The sequence below is a fragment of the Rhea americana genome, unplaced genomic scaffold (assembly GCF_003343005.1).
Source record: "Rhea americana isolate MKP2758 unplaced genomic scaffold, rheAme1 scaffold_22, whole genome shotgun sequence".
NCBI classification, from domain to species: Eukaryota; Metazoa; Chordata; class Aves; order Rheiformes; family Rheidae; genus Rhea; species Rhea americana.
Genome location: NW_028186329.1, coordinates 7,372,920 through 7,390,862, shown reverse-complemented (window position 1 = coordinate 7,390,862; position 17,943 = coordinate 7,372,920). Strand labels below are relative to the sequence as shown.

The following is a 17,943-nucleotide window of genomic DNA, read 5'->3' as shown; positions in this document are numbered from 1 at the left end:
GCATGGATCTAAGAAGGGGAAATCATGCTTGACCAACATTGAAAAAGTTGCAAATGATATAAAACTTGGACGAATGATTGATACATCAGATGGACTGTGCTACTCTTCAGAGGGACCTCAATAGGCTGGAGAACTGAGCAAACAAATGTCTCTTGAAGATCAACAACAGGAAAAGCAAAGACCTCTTCTATGCACCAGTACAAGCTGGGACTGACAGAGCAGGGCCAGCTTTTTGAAGAAGGACCAGGGTGTCGTGATGGACAAATTAGATATGAGCCAGCAATGCACCCTTGTGGCTAGGAAGGTAAACAGTACAGACTGTAGCATCAGACATGAAGGAAGAGGCTGAGAGAGCTGGGRTTGTTCAGTCTGGTATAAATACCTGATGGGAGGATGTAAAGAAGACAGAGTCAGACTGTTTTCTGCCATGCCCAGTGAAAGGACGAGAGGAAATGAGCCCAAACTGAAACACAGAAAATTACATTTAAACTAAGAAAAACTTTTTTACTGCAAGGGTGGTCAAACATTAGAACAGGTTCCCAAGGCAGGTTATGGAGTTTCCATCCTTGACATATTCAAAACTCAAATGGACACAGTCCTGAGCTCCAGCTGAGCCTGCCCTGAGCAGGAGAGTTGGTCTAGACAATTTCCAGAGGCCCATTSCAACCTCAATCATTCTGTGATTCTGTGATTTATAACATGGTATAGGCTATTATTATTAATAGGCATACCACAACACATAACTGYAGCAGTAACAAGCACAGCTGGACTGGCTTTCTATATCTAGCAGCCCACTCCAAGGTGGTAATTGCTATCCTTCCCAGGCTGACTGCATTTTAGCAGTCCTCTACTATTTCCTCATAGTTTCAATACACGTTTTTGCCTCTTAGATTAGCAGCAGTATATAAACTACATTATTATTGTTTATCGGTCAATATATTTTTGACTGATAAATCAGTCAACTAATAGTTCTCTTTCATGCAATTAGCCACAAGAGGGCACCAGTACTGCTTCAGAAAGTCAAAAGAAAAGAAAAAGAAAAGAAAARGGGAATTTGCTTACAGACTGTATATCTTCAAAGGCGTTCGATAGCAGGTTCCACGGTTATGACTCACCCTCACACACAAAGCCCAAGCGTTAGGCAGCTACGTGAGTAGACTGCAGAGGGAAAAAAAAACACCTAGCTCTCTAGAGCCAACAGAACTGGCGTTTTTCCTGCTTCTCCTATAGACTCTCTCTTTGGGCCCAGAACCCCTTTCCTTAGGGTGAATATTCAAATGACACAGCTTTTTGTATCAACACTGTCTAGAGCCTCCCTCTGTAGCAYCTTTGTCCTACCTCAGGCCTCCCTTACAGAAGCAGCAGTATCTTCACTGCTGGTCTTGGGAAGTTCATCCCCTTCTCTCTGAGGGGTGCACCTTTTGCCTGACTGTTTAGAAATCAGATCTGCTAGTTTCCAAGAGAGAGAACTGGTTCCTGAATGTCAGGTGAACAGCAACACTTGTCTGAACGCACAAGTCTTCAGCCTTAGCAAGCAATGAGTCTGCTCATTACATAGTCTATTCAGTGTATGCTTAAACTTTAAATGGCATGTTTTTTTTAAAGTCCTACTCTTGAAAGCTATTGAATATGTACAAACTTACAGCACAGAACAGATACCTCCATTTCAGGCTTTGTATCTTCTCAGAAAGTCTGATTATAAATTTTAAAAATGTATTTAAAAGATAATCTATGAACATGTATTATTTTCATCAGCTGAATTTCAACTTTCAAATATTAGTTTTGAGAGAATTTGGTATATAACTGCCTGAGAAGCTAACAGAATTACCATGAAACCTCACCATGCATCYTCTGCAGCTGCAGTACGAACCCACCAACAGCAGACAGCCCTATTCTGTGTTTACGATSCACATTGCAGAGGTCTGGAAAAACAGGGCAAAGATCAGCTCTCAGACAGGTATATAAAGCTTCATTGGGAAGGACACTGTTTATGCGTCCTAGAAAGCTACCAGTTCACGGCTTCCAGTTCTGTGCTGTCTGCATATTTTGATTAATTACTGTTATTTATGGTCAGATTACGTGTCTAAAGAGATGTTACATTTGCAGCGACAGGTCAGTCGCTACAGTGATTATCACAGTGAATCATGTAGTGATTATCATTATCTGTGTACTRCCTAAGAACAAAAGTAAAACCTGCTATGAACAGCACAATAACGTGCATRCAGCAATCTACGCAAACATGTTAAAGCATGTGAGAGCATCAGAAATTATGCAGTTTGTCTACTGACCTCAAAGTCATGGTTGAAACCTGTCTGGGAACATACATTGTATTATGTTTTGGGTTTGATTAGATGATAGAATTCGCAGTGTTGATTGCCCAGTTCCTCCCCTGGAATTGTCTGATCTCCTCCTTCCATCAAATTACCTCTCGCTTTGAAGTCACTGATTTGCTTTGACAGGCCAAGTACTCTTTTCTGTACTGCCTAGTAATTATCAACACTACACTGAAGAATAAAATGTTCTTCCCTAGCTGGTGATTCACTACATACATTTTGAGAGCTTGGTAGCAATAACTTCAGAACTCATCATTTGTGCACCAGGTCCTCCTTTTTGCTATGTACCTACATCGGGCAGCCAGAACTTGGTCCTGGAGAACAGAAACTAAAACATACATCGATCGGGTTCCAGTCCTCTTCAGAAGATTCATCACAGCAGATGRCATGTTTTTACAAGGACATCATTGAATATGATGGAAAGGCATTTAGAGGCATAAAAAATACTGCTTGTTCTTATATGGGGCTTGCTTTCTAGCAGTCAAAGCTTTTCCGAGACAGGAGGATTGGTTATCCTTCCACTGGTGATGAACACAAGGCCTAAGAGATTTCCTCAGTGATGCACAGCAATCTAGAGGCTATTTATGATGAGGATTGAATGGTAATTCACAGAGCTAAAAGAATGAACACTTACAGTTCAAGCTAAACAGCTGACCTCCATGACTGAGTGCGCTGTKTTTTATGAAAGGCCAGACCTCACCATAAGAAATTCTTCTAGTAACAAGAAAAAGCATATTATTTTTTAAGACKGGCTTCTGCATTTCTGATTCAAAATTATCCCATGTAACAACCAAACTTCTGGCCTCCAAACATTTCCCAGTGATCTGCTAAATTTGGTCTAGGATACAGACACTTGTACCAAGAGACAGATGCCTTCAGGTGCCCTGCTCAAGAGCAAGCARGATTACGCATGAACATACAGGTGGCTCACAAAGTTAACTTTGCTTACAAAGGAAAAAATCGCATTGCTGAAAGATTTGTACAGTTAAGCTAAATTTCTTCCTGCACCAYTGACTGTGAATACAAGAGGATTGTTTTGTCATGGCTCTACGTCAACCAAATGCTCTTTTCAACTACACGTTTCTCCTGAGTTTTTGTGACAGTTGGATTAATTCTGAGCAATTATTCAGTGAAAGTAAATTTATGCTGAGTGCACAGGTACATTTAGGTACATTTCTGGCAGTTCTGAGGGATCTCCCAGTCAGGACACATGCACTGAGAACACTAGGTAAACCACAGATACGGACAAAATAATGCAACTCAAACTATAATTGTAGATATGGMAGGAGAATAAGAGGGTTGATAGGGTGTTTTAGGATTACAGTAACAGCCTTATAGTCTAAACTGAATGAAWCTTTTTCACCTTTTAAATAGCTGTTTCCTCTACTGTATTTCTAAAGGCATGTGTCAGAAAAACAGAGCAAAGAGGAGTTCTAAAAAGCAGGTATTCATTTGAAAAGAAAATTAATTGATGAATCATTCCTCCATGAACTGTGCATGAAAGAAGGCTGTTTTCTTCAGTACAGGGTGCTATAAAATCTTAAGTTTAATTCCTGTACAACATGCATTATATATGTAGTGCACCTGAGAAATTCTTGAAGTACGGAAATTATTTTCAATGTACTTAGAACGCCAAAGAAAAGAAGTACTGATTTTAATTCAGCATTTGTTCCTAATTCTAAGTGAGTTACCCAAATAAGAATGAACTACTTACAAACATATAAAGCCATAATAAACACCTGAAGTATTYACAAAATCTAGCTCCAGAGCAGAAATACCAGCACCATACCAAAACACATGCGCCTAGTCCCATAGGATTAATGCCTCAGCTACAGCAACCAGCGATCTACCTAACAGTCCATTTTTTATGTTCTTCATGATTCTTTTTGTGCAATGACTGTCAGTCATTGCTAACAAGGATACAAAGGGTAATGCAACCAATTTATCGACATGGCAGAACAGCYAGATTTTACTATCCATGTCTAAATTTAAATCACATGCATTTGCCACCTTTTATATACAAAATAAAAATATTTAAGGGTATTTAGATGCTGTGACCTGCAGCAGAGTAATTAAAAGCTATCTCTCCAGGGCAATACTAAAAGACTCACATGGATTCACTGACAGAACCAGGCCTTTTGTAGCTCCTTCTTCATTAGAGAATATTAACTTCATTATGCATCTGGCTTTCTCGATCCTCAGAGCARGATTATCCCTCAAAATTTGAATATTTGGCTTCATCCTCCAGGTTGCTTTTAAAATTGSAGACTTTTCTAATGGTTATAGAACCATTAAAATCATCTCTAATATTTTTGCTTGCAATTTTCATTTTCACATCAGGAATGCAAAAGTGAAAATTCTTTTGATTTTCAACTTAAGGCCTTTGATGTAAAGTGGACACACTTTCCCAAAGCAGCTGTGGTTTTCTAATGAACATAGAGGAGCAGGAGGTCTCTGAGGTCATACCTTTATTACATATTCTGAAAAGTGGTTTCTTTGCCATTTGGTTTTAGTCAAACTTGTTTTTTAAAAAAATTTTTATCGGGAATCTATCTGTAAACAACACAGACATTAACAAGATTGTTTAGATYTGGTATAACATATCACTAGAAGTTTGACCTACTGCCCAGGGGCTGGGCTCAGGCTCTAGATTTTTCATGCAGGAGAAAGGTACTACAAAATCAGGGTAAAAATAGAAGTGAACTCTTGCTTAGCTGGGTAATCCTGCATAGCCAGTCACTCCTAATACTGAAATCTCYTAACAAAGACGAAAGGTGAAAGATTGCACAGTGGGCTCACCATGGATCATCTGATGATGAAGGTGGCTTTTCCACCCTGACTCTGGGGCTGAAGCCCTGCACGACTTGCCCTGGGGTCATGGTATTCTCAGACCTTCATTTATCTGCTCTTAGGAGCCATAAGGTTAATCAATACTCTGTCTCACCAGACAGTYCCATTGATTGGCTCAGCATACATGTCTAATCCTGTAATATGAGTTTTCTTTTCAAAGCTCCAGATATATTTACCTTTAATACAATGCTTTATAATGCAACATATAATTATTTTTAATGAGATGTTTGTTCTACTTTTCCTCAGGCTTCTTTCCCCAAGTCTTCACATTCACCAACAGAGGCTCTGGAATGTAGAACAGACCCTTTGGGTAATGTAGGAATTTTGTGAAAATAGCACTATTCTCCAAAGCTGTACTGCAATTTTAATTGAAACAGTTATAACTGGGCAACACTATAGTTTAAYGTGATTTAGGACTTAAAAACATAATGTATACATTCTAGTATTTTTAATCAATGTTGGAACTGGTTAAAAGGGACCTCATCACAATAAACACTGCAGTTATTAAAACTGCAACAATTGCGAGTGTTAATTTTCCTTTCCAGCTTCCATGAGRTTTGTTTCCATTACATGTTATATTTAGCTGGTAAGAGGCCAGCAGCATTATCACTTATTTTTTGCTCCCCCTCACAATCACCATTTGCAACGTTTTGATTATTGACACTGGTGGAGGAATCTGAAATGCAGATCAAAACAGCTGTCAAAAAAAGAGACTTTTATAATATAGTCAAGCTACATGGCAGTACAGAAATATGCATGGAATGCTTCTAATAGTGACGATTTTGACCTTCATTCTTTCCTCATTCTCATCATCATCATCATCGGCATAACTGCATCTTCCACTTATCCCAAGCACTACWTTTAGCCTTCAATACAAGTCATACCTTTTCAGCAGCAAAACTAGATTTGTCCCTTGCATCAGCCTACGCAACAAATTTCCCCACCTCAACTTTGCAGCAAGGGGCAATAATTGACAATTCTGCTTCTGTTTTATCAGGTGGGAACTTGGAGAGAAGACTTTGCAGTGAAGAAACTACTAGTGATGATGACTTACATTTTAAGAATATGGTACATGCTTGTGCTCATACTATGTCCAAATACAGCTGAGGATTTCCAGTGGATGAAGGATAATCCAGGCTCCATTATGGCACTTTTCCGACCGGTACTTTTCATCTACAGCTGTTCATGGTTTTAACAATGCTCTAGACCCACTTATGTATTTTCCCAAGAAAGCTACCAAAAGGTTCTCCTTCCAGAGAAAGGCATTGACCCAACAGACATCTCCTTCCAGGGAAAAGGCTGAGACAAAAAACCAGGCCCTTGCAGAATGTGTATTCAATACTGTTTACTGTAGGAAGACATGGGAGCATAAGGATTCACATACACYTGCACTTCTTGTAGGCATTTAGAACAGTAAACTCAGAGTAAAACGCTAACAGATTAATGTTTCATATCCAGACTTCCGGATATGTCCGTGATTGAATAGAATTTATGATATAACAGATCATATCTGAGAACTCTTCTCCTCTTTGATAAATTACCTGTAACTAATGAAGAACTACAAAAGAAAAAAAACACCCTCTTTTCTTATGTTAGTATATCTAATTGACTACTTAGTAGTGCTYTATGAAACCTTGTTTTTTCTTCCAAACATAGTTGCACACCTCCCCCTGCCACACACACACACACAGTTTTTTTCAACCTAAAAGAAACTTTAAAAGATACAGGCACAAAGATGACTTCATGCTTTAGTTTTTGAGACTTATGAAATGGATTAATCATGTTCTTTGGTAAGAAACCAATAAAATAATCCAGAGTCTGTATATTACTATACATACTACATATGTATTATGTAACAACAGCTAAGCTTGTAAGCACACACACACACACAAAAAAAAAGGATGGCATGCAAAAATAATGTGGAAACCTATTTTCTTCTAGCAATAAGCCATTTATACCACTTTATCAATGCACTACTTCATATGGGGCAGTGTTCACTGTAAGATAATATTAACAAGCTTTAGTATATGTAGAATTTGATCTTTTTTCAGTATATTGGAGAAATGTACTTCATTTTCAGAGAGTCCCTGTCTATGCACCTATAATATTTCCTGTAGAAAACATTTGCCTCATGTATTAAGTAGGCATGCAATCATACAGGTTTCATAATGAGCTGCAGAGCTGAAGACATATCAATTACTTTCTCATATGAAAATACAGTAGGAAAGACCAGTTGTGCATTAATATTTTAAATTACAACTTCCGTCTTTTTACTCTTAGGTTTTTTAYAGGGTGTTGGAAGTTCTACATACCAGACTGAAGGGGCCTGGGATAAGGATGGRAAAGGACCAAGTATCTGGGATGTTTTCACTCACAAGAAAGGAAAAGCATTTAGAAATGAAACAGCACATTCAGCATGTAATGGCTACTACAAATCTAAGGTATCATTAAAGAGGAACTATCCCTCTAGAAACATTCTGGAGCCATTTTATGATATCGATTTCCCATTTTAAAACAACAACAAAGGTGGCATGCTTCGTTTGCTCTACAGATTCCTCAATATTCCTCAGACACTTCAATTTAGGAAGCCAAGGACTGGTATTTTCAAATAGTTTCTTTCCTGATAATCTCAGAGAATCAARGCCACCAAAATATTTCCCAAATCTGTCTCAGTTTTGCAGAATTTTTATGGGAAAAGAAATATTCCAAAATACTCCAGTATTTCCATTTTTGTGGAAAGTCAAAATGCTTAACTGTAACAATAAAAAATGCATTTCAGCTTTGAATAAAATGAAGAACATCCTTTTTGTCTGAATATCTTGAAAGGTTTTCTAGGTATACTTCAGAAAAAAATAACTAAAACTAATCAGATGCTTTGAAAATCTATATGAATGTTTTTCATTTTTGGCATAATTGTGATACACCAACACTACATAATTGGTATTTTAACTAACATAGTTAGAAGTTAGATTCCATTGAGGTTTTCCACATATATGAAGACCAAGGTTTTCATAAAAGAGGTCTCAGGAAGAATTAAGAGAAAAGAAACCAATTATGCCTAAAGTGCTAAAACAGAAAAAATGGAGGAAAAAATTCACTTGACCTCTCTCAAGCAAGAAGTTTGAAAGAATATCTTAAAAATCCAGGRAGAGATTGCAGCTCTAAGGCTCAAAGGTCTATTGTGTGGAAGGGATTGATAGGATGAGTTCAGGACTTGTTTTTCAGAGTGGATTAAGGCATAAATCACARTATTTTGAAATTTACTCACTATTGTGGGCTTGTATTTTGAGACACTTACTAAAATTTGTTTGTATGAATTAGCTACGTGGTCATTATAGAAAATGAATCTCTTCCTCTATTAGCTTTCATCAATCAAAATTCAGTTTGCATTGGCTTATGTGACATAACTTTCTATTTTCACTTATTCTTGAAAATCTGAGCGTATAGTTRCTTAGAAGAACAACATACATTAATGTTCAGTTTCATTTTATAGCTGTTTCCAGTATGAGATAGTAAATGAGAAAGCCTGTGTGATCATGACTTTGTACCTGAGTATTAAGTGACTTTTTTTTTTTTTTAATATTGTGATAACTGTTGTTGTTTTTACAGTACAATCTTCGTGAAGAGATTTGATTGAATAGTTCAGCACGTTAGTGTTTCAGTGCCTCTCTGTAAACATTTGATTTAACACAAATTAGTTTTTCAGAGAAAAATGTCTTCTCTTAGCAAGTCTAGTCAAGACCTGGGACTAAGTTTAATTAGGTTTAATTCCCCGTAATTTTTACTTATGAGTCTAGTATTTGTTGAAAGTGTCTGCAGTCAAATATATTGCCTTAGTGGAAAAATATCTGAAGTTAAGCTGGGATATCCAGAGGAAACTCCTACAGTAAAGRATAAGAGAATCAAAGTTAAAACTGAAAATACTACCTATTATTGGGTATACTATTTCTTGCTACAGGGAAATTCAAATGAACTACAAAAGCAGGAATGGGAAATCCCTAATGCACCCGCCAGGGTATTTACTAAAGACTGAATTGCCAGAAACTGGAGCCAGCCCTGTCAGAAGAGAATTTCTGAAAATGCAGGTCACATTAATTGCTGTTCTTTCAGGACATAGCATAGCCTACGCCAAAACCAGTTTCTATTGGTATCTACTGTCTTAGTTTGAAACACAAATTGATCATGTTTCCTGGTACTGTAAGTTGTCCTGGTAAACTATTCAATTTATCAACATGACACAGTTAGATTTAACCTAAACACAACCCCCACTCCCTGCAACATATGGAATGTGCAGCTCTCCAGGCAGTTCTGATGATTCTGCATCAAGCTTTAAGGTGCTTAGAATAATGTTCAAGGATTTTTAGAATAATGTTCAAGGATTTTTGTGTGTTCCAAAATTGTCACAGTTTGTATAGAAGACTTGTAAGATATCCAATGTTTATACATAGCTGACATGTATAAATTCCTTATATGACACATTTCACATACATTTGATATCTTTCCTGAACTACTCCTGCAAAAGGGCTGAAGAGCTGAAACGTWTGGGGTCAAGATTTACAGGCTTACAGTTGGCTACAACCAAGATCAGGTATACTCAAATCCCTTACTGGTCCATCCAAAGCCTTATTTGTGCAGACAGGTCTATGAAAAAAACTGCAGTCACACCAACCTTGATATGAGTAGTAAAACAGGTCTGCAATAACAGAAGTGCAGAAACAGAAGTCAAATGCAAATATATGGCACCCCTGGACGTACCTTAAGTTCAGTTGCTCTTCCGTCATTATTTTTTAAACATGCAAATTACAAACGCTGACATAAACTTAGCTGTGCTGCAAAATATCTTAACTCATTATTSCATCTTCAATTTGATGATAAATCTTGAATTTGACACTACATTCAATTTCCACAGTCACTAAAACAACATATTATAAGACTTCTCTGTAGAATCAAGAAAAAAAAAAACCACTGAAAAAGGAAGTACACAAAGCAAAGAGAGCCATCATCTAAAAGCAAATGCAGAAAGTAACTGATGCAATCCTCTTCTGTGCAMTTTTTCCTCGGTTTTTCTCTGTTCAGTACTATTTAAGATAAAGGAATAACTGAAGAGCTATTCTGTGTGGATTTGATATATGTTATTTGGATCTYCTTGTTGGATGACAATCAGTACTGAAGGAGCTGAAAATTAATCACTACACTCTATATTTCATGGCCTCAGATTATGCCCACTGGCCTAACAATTTTATCTTTGCAGTGTAAGAAGGCAAGTAATTTTACTTCTAAGGATATTACAGATGTTTAACATTACTGTTAACTAGGTTTCTGTTTCTCTGTCTGGGCCCTTATATTGTATCCATTACTATAATATGAAATTGCTTGGCTTAGATTTTTTTTAGATTTCTATTTTTCCAGTTAGCTGGAAAACTGCTCAGGTAATTTCTTGTGTGTGYGCATGTGCATCTGTGTGTGCTTCATTAGCAGAACAAGTGAATGAAAAGGGAACACAGTTCTACAATGATACAATTGATAGTCTTTTGGAAAACAGTACTATCCCTATTGTGAGCCTCTACCACTGGGATCTTCCACAGGTTAGAAAATACTCAAATTAGTGAGGTGTCTAATCTAAATGTTTCTGATAGTAAATTTATTTATAAATTTAAGAACTATGTATACATTAAAAAAGTTTAAAGATGCCTGCATGCTTTTAAGGGTATTTATAATTATTCTCTATTTATTTGCATTTTATAAGCATTATTGTACACCCTTCTGAACCACTGCACACTTCCTGAAATATAAGTAAAAATCTTTGTTAATAAGGAACAGAACAGTGAACTTTAAAGGACATTATTAATTCTTTCAAGTCTTGTTTATGAAGGTTCTTGAAGAAAAGTATGGTGGCTGGCAAAACAAGCATAATTTATTATTTTAATGATTATGTAAATCTATGTTTTGAGAAGTTTAGTGATCGTGTGAAACATCAGATTACTTTTAGTAATCCTTGGGTAAGTTATCAATGCTTTCCTTCTAATCATTCTACTTGTACAGCTGTTACAAAACTCTTTGGAAGTGACATGAAAGGAAAAGTAGGTTAAAAATTCTAAGAGAAATAATTAATCTGTGATTAACCTTTGTGCCCAAAATCTCAGTGGCTAGTTCTAGTCAAATACTACACATAGGCAGAGTTTCAAAAGATATTAAATTGCTGTGAAGTTTTGGGGAAAAAAAAAAATCACCAGCCAGAAAGGAGAGATGCATAGAAATTAGAAAGGTAGTTTATAACTTGCCTTGCTGTGTTTAAACATGGAGCAGCAAGCAGGCAGTCAGTCCACTAACGCTAGACAGCAAYGTGTTGTTTCAAACAAGCCACAACATACTATCAGCCAAGTAATGGAGTAGTAGATGGGAGCTAAGGAGAGGACGCTGAGAAAGSAGAATGGAAAGGATTGAGAGACCGAGAGAAAGACAGACCATRCAGAAGGGCATGGGATCCAGATCCATAGGACAATAGTGAATTAATTAGTTCTACTGTTCAAAGAATCACTTCTATGTATTCATAGGCAGTTGCTGAAAAGGGTTATGAAACAGGAGAACATGCAGCAGGACTGAAGCTGGGTGGATGTGGAGCATACAAAGCCGCGCATCATATAATTAAAGTAAAACTATAAATGTGGTTTCTATTCTACTTTGTAAATTGAGTGGTTTTGAGATTGAAAGGGAGAAGACATTTTTGATTCTTTTTAAACAGGAATACAAAGTTTTGTAATCATGTTGGTTTCCAAAGAGCACACCAAAATTACGCCCTGCTGTTCAAGTAGCCTGACTATAAACCGCTGCATATTCAGGCTTAGCAGGTATATATGCATAGGTGCTTGATATATGAAACTTCATTGTAAYAATTTTGATTTTTTTCTTAAAGTCTTGAAACATACCATAAAACCTATTAGATAAAAAATGTCCAGGTGACTCTAAAAAGGAGTAATACCCTGACCTAGCGAAAGGAACTCAGATTTTGCAAGTGACTTCCATGAGGCAATGTCTCTTAGAAATAAACTTCCACTTGCCTAAAAAGAATAAARTACGTAAAGATACATAGTATAGGTATAAAGTAGGTAAAGACTAAAGAGGCTGGAGAGAACACTATACTGAATGCTTCGTATTACCTTAATTGGGACCTCATAGAATTTAGGAAAGGAATCTTGCATAAATGCTTTTTTGATGTCTTATATAAAATCAATGTGGTATTTTCAGACAATGCAATAACTCCYCTCCATCCTCACCAACATCCTATACTGACTAAAGCATAAGAGATTAAAATATGCATAAGCTTTTTTTACTTACATACTCACACATCAGTGTGGCGCTCTTACAATCCCACATGGTGTAGTGAACAGYAAGGTAGTAAGTATTCATTCTGTTAATGATGCTTCTATTTATGTTAAATGCTTAAAGATTACGCATAAACTGCAGAATGATCATTTTATATTTTAAGGTATGGCTGGAATTTCCTTAACTAGCAGCTGGGGTAAACCTGCTGTGGATCAATGATCCACATATCCAAACAGATTCCAAAGATGCTGAAAGATATATACAGTTTCATTTGGGAGGGTTTGCAAATCCAATTTTCAAAGGAGACTATCTAGAAGTTATGAAGAATTACGTTGGCAAGCCACAACAACTGACGATAACATGAATAAATTATAACTACATCACATTACAATGGAATAGCCCCTGATCAACCAAAGGTAAAGTAGAGACAAGGCTAACACAACAAATTGCCCAGGGGCTGGAGCACTTGCTTTCTTGTCATGTTATGTTTCCAAGCATTCTGTTGACATTTAGCGTACTCTTTGGGGAAATTCTTCTTTAACTCACTTCTCCACGTACATGACTAATACTTCTCCAAACTAAAGGTTGAACACTTCTTTCATATTAAGGAGAAAGCAATCAAGCTAGATTGTCCTGTACTTTAAGTTTAGAAAAAAAATGTGTTCATTGTTTGTAATACAAAGAAAATGTATTTTTGAGCATCACAAAATTTCATTTTCTGTGCTTATGATACATAGAAAGAGTGCCTAGCAGGGCCAAAGTACCTCAATATTACCAACTTTCTCAGTGCGAGAGAAAAGTTATATTAAAGGCACGTTGGATTTCCTGGGCATAGGTCATTTTACTACTTGTTACGTTATACAGAAGAGCCTTCCCTCTCTAAACACGTCCAGCTACAACACGGACTCTGATTTGGCGGAACTGGAAGACCCAAATGGCCAGCACCAGGATCTGAATGGTTACAGTCTGTGCCTTGGGAATTCAGAACATTATTCAACTTCATTAAGGTGATTATGGAGTAAATCTTTCAAAGAAGTGAACCAAAAGTCTGGTTACATAAAGGAAACGTACCTTCATTAGTAGGACAGATTTTTAACAGCTTTGCCAATATATGCTTCTCCTTATACTGTAAGTCCCCTTTTTGCCAAGGATCTTAATTTCAATTGGAAAAGCTATATACTTCCATAATTTTAAAATAAAAATCCTAATTGACTGTTAAATTCAGTTGCATATTTTTCTTAAAGGTACAGTAGGTAGATCTAAGGAACTGGTTTTAATCTATTTTACTAGGAATCTCATATTCTGTCAACATAAAATCATTTCTGTTTATAACATGGAATATTCCAGTCTAAACACATCTTTGTTTGCAGACACAGGATGGGAATCCTCTCATTTATGTGACAGAGAATGGAGTTTCTGAAAAGGTATAGTGTACTCAACTGCATGATGAATAGAATATCTAAAAGGATATATTAACGAAATACTGAAAGGTAACTTTAAAAATATCATTTAGTACATAAAATATATAGTGCTATTACTTTCACTTTTTCACTCCCCACTTTTTTAAACTCTTTTATAATTTATATTATAGAGAAATATTCACATATCAGATTAGATAACAAATGACAATACGAAGTTTTATCAGTAGAATAACACAGCCTTGCCAAACTTACTCATGCTATTAAATACAATAACTACAGGAGACTTAATATTGTAATAATTATCAATTTCCACTTTTAGAAAGGAGAAATTGCATCTAATTATTGTTTCTATGCTGCTAAAGATAACATTTTCAAAGGATCCATATGACTCTACTCCTCCTCCTTTCCCCCTCCTCCTCTATTTCTTGTAGAAAATAAAATACAAATATCACCCTATTTCAAGGAAGACAAATAGAATACAAATTATTCTGTTAAACTTGTTGCTTATATTTACAGCTATAAATGATGGTGTTAATGTCAAAGGTTATATGGCCTGGTCTCTGCTTGATAAATTTGAATGAAACAAAGATTTCTCTGAATGATTTGGATTTTACCGCATTGATTTTAAAAACAAGAACAAACCATGACACCCAAAGGCATCTGCTGAATATTATAAAAAGATCATTAGTGAAAATGGATTCCCAAATCGGAGAGGTGATGGCAATCACTAAATCTTTCTATTTTTAATGTATGGGCAAAAATCACATCAAATTTCAGGAACTTCATTTCTCTAACTTAGGGGTGTGTTTTATATATGTCTCCAGGGATGGACAGTTGAAATAACCTCGACTACTCTTTGTACAAATATTAATTAGATTTACTGATGTGATCAAAAAATTGGAACCATAACTTATCAGTACTCTGTCACATTAGAAAATTACTCATATATGCTACTTAATTGCAACATATATGGAAAATGTTACACATTTTTCATTACTTTTATTTTATCAAATAACTAAGATATATATTGCAAATCACCAAGATACAAATAGTTTCAGAAAATCATATATTGGTAGAACAAAACAGTTTCAAGTGAATTGTCCTGGACAAGAGTTCAGGCACAGAGAAGAAGCTGCTGTGGTAAGATAGAGTATTTCACAATTTAATACAACTACTGATAGCATGTGGATCTTCTCAGGTGGAAAACTGATATCAGAAGGCAACAGACACTTGCTCTATCACAAACCAACTCCTTGCTTCAGGTAATTATGGTTATTCTTTTTTTTTTGTTTTATAAAAGCATATTATGTAACTACCAGATGTTAAACATATTTGTGAATACTACTACTAGTGGATCCTAAAAGAAATTTTCCCCTGGAAAACACAACAGCTTTCAAATACAACAGGCTCTAAAGAAAAATGTCCTAGCTTATACTCACCATCTAAAATCACTGCAACTAAATGGATCAAATTTGAATTTTAATTGAGTTCACAAACTGTAAAAATTACTATTTAAAAATAAGGGTAGGGATGAGAGTATTTTCCTTAAAATAATAAAAAGGTTAAATGCTCTTAYGAAAATAAAACCAAAACCAGACAATTTAAGGCAACTATTCAGACAGAAAAGCTCTCAAATGTTTGACCTCCGCATAAAATGAAATTATATTTTCTAAATATATTACTAAAAAAACTGACAACAGCACAACTTCAGCAGCTGCTTAAGTATATAAAAATATAGTAGACCTTGCCTGGATTTCCACAGTGCCAGGCTGATCAACCTCATTATAAAGACCCTCCCAATGTAATTCAGGACCTTTCCTAAATCCTGAACTATCAGAAGAGTCTAGAATACTCGATTTCTGAAACTTTTAAGAAAGATGAGGTAAATAGTATAAAATCTCACAGGAAGGATGAAAGAAATACCTCATGGTAGAAAAGCTCTAAACAGTCATCCTAAATTTGTCCTGCCTAGCTTCAGTTATGAGTGACATGATGTTCTGTATGAACTATGCTTACTAAACTCTTTGAGGCTTATATGCAGAGCAAAATTCTACAAAGATAAAACCCATTTTATTTTTCAAAGAGCTTCAGTGCAGTCCTCAAAGGGTTAGATTGTTTCCCAAGGGTTTTCCTTTGACAATTTTCTTTTCTAYCTTTCCCTTGAAAATTAAAGGAGCAGCAGAATACTGCTAATGAACTGAGCCTCATTTCTAATAAGCACAAAAATTTACCTCAAAGAAAAATGAGCAAAACCTGTCACAAACTTGCTCCAATTTCACAAACTTGTGAAAATGTTTTAGTTTTGATTGTTGTTTATGCTAATATCAATATTTAACAAAATATTTTTTCCTTTCAACGTTCAAAAAGCCTTACCCAGTTAACAATGAATGTATTTCTGAAGATTAAATTTCTTATATTGTTYATTTCTCAAATTTGAGGTCCCTTGATGACTCACATGGAAATGGTGATAGAGATTGTTGTTCCCACAGTTTTCACATTCTGCATACTTATCAGTGCTGTCCTACTAATGTTTGTCCTTTGAAACCATAGCTAAGATTATATTCTTATACACAGTATCTTCATTTAGTATAAATAAAATGTTAGTTTTATTCATTGTTTAAAGTTTATCTCAGATGCCTATTTTTGTAGCACTGTAACAGTGAAAAAGAGATATTAATTTACCTCTGTCCACATACTACTACTATAGTTTTTTCTATTCAATTCCCAAAACATAATTATGAGGATTTTAATCAACACTCAAAGTACATTTGGTTTCTGTATTATTTTCTATTAATTTTCTGTAGCAGACTTTATGCTTCTTATTATTTTGGAAACTATTATACATTTTGTTCCCCAGAATAACAGTTAGCTAAGCCTAAAGTGATTCAAATCTTGCCAAGATAAAGTTCAAGTGATTAAAGGCTGTTTTTTGCAAATTGTTTTCAGTCTATTCATCAATATACTTTGATTATCATGCAATTASTATTTAAAAAGACAGAAAAATAACTTTCAAATGAAATATGGTTTAAAAATCCCAAGGACATTGATTATAATATTAACACCTTATTTCTTATGTAAACGTTAGGATAATATATGCCTTACTATTGAAGTCTGAAGAAGAAATAGTGGAAGTAGTTTAATCAAAGAAGGCAACTGCAGTGTCAGATTTAAACCAAGGAATTCTTGTATCTCCATCTGTTTATAGGGGGACTAGGTCTATATCGTACAACTTCTTTACTATAATATATTGCATCCAGGAATATATAAAATAAGTAATCCAAGTACTTCAGAATTCAATATTCCACCTCAAAGCCAGTCTTACTGCAGGCACAAACAAGTTAAACACATGATCACAAAAATAATCTGTCCCAGAATATGGCCAGCTTCCTCTTTCTGTTGGGCTTGAAATTATTCTTCTAAACCAAACTAACAAACAAGTTTCCTGTTTAGCTTGTGCTAACCTGCCCACTTTGGGAGCGAGGTTTAGTTCAGTTGGTTAGAGCGTGGTGCTAATAATGCCAAGCTCCCGGGTTTGATTCCTGTATGGGCCATTCGCCTGGGGGTTGGACTAGATGATCTCCAGAGGTCCCTTCCAACCTTACCGCTTCTATGATTCTACAGTTCCAGCACTACACGTGCATGTACTGGATGCAAAGCAGTAGCATACAAATACAAAAAAGATCTATTTCTTAGCTTCTATTCAAAAGCTTTGAYTGTTAAATTGATCATTGCTCTTTTAGTATGTAATAATAGGAAAGAGGCAAGAACTAAGGTTTACTGAGGAGAAACCACAAGTGATAGGACTTTAACAGCTTTTAAAAAGTAGGAATATTGACATCTTTCTTATATGTCAATAGTTGTTGTTTCTTATATGCAAAAAAACCTTCCTTCTCAAATRAATTAATAAGCATATACTACACTATGCAACTATTTAAAGTTATGATGCCAAAAAATTACACACAGTATCCAATTAAWCCCAAAATTTTTGAATAATGCCCAACCAATTACACTAAACA

The 17,943-nt window shown here is 35.6% G+C and overlaps 1 protein-coding gene across 1 annotated transcript; it reads left to right on the top strand.

Annotated features, from left to right (window-relative positions):
* Window positions 1-256: 256 nt before the first annotated feature.
* Window positions 257-16,469, top strand: LCTL (lactase like). The gene is given in 22 exon segments (XM_085305333.1): window positions 257-304; window positions 6,181-6,313; window positions 6,316-6,345; window positions 7,464-7,624; window positions 8,384-8,388; window positions 9,805-9,812; window positions 10,348-10,381; window positions 10,383-10,435; window positions 10,659-10,768; window positions 11,056-11,087; window positions 11,089-11,182; window positions 11,738-11,834; window positions 12,522-12,575; window positions 12,670-12,710; window positions 12,712-12,845; window positions 13,244-13,437; window positions 13,440-13,513; window positions 13,877-13,955; window positions 13,958-13,996; window positions 14,444-14,641; window positions 15,109-15,189; window positions 16,366-16,469. Coding segments are annotated over 22 exon segments (1,803 nt in total).
* The last annotated feature ends 1,474 nt before the right edge of the window (window positions 16,470-17,943 follow it).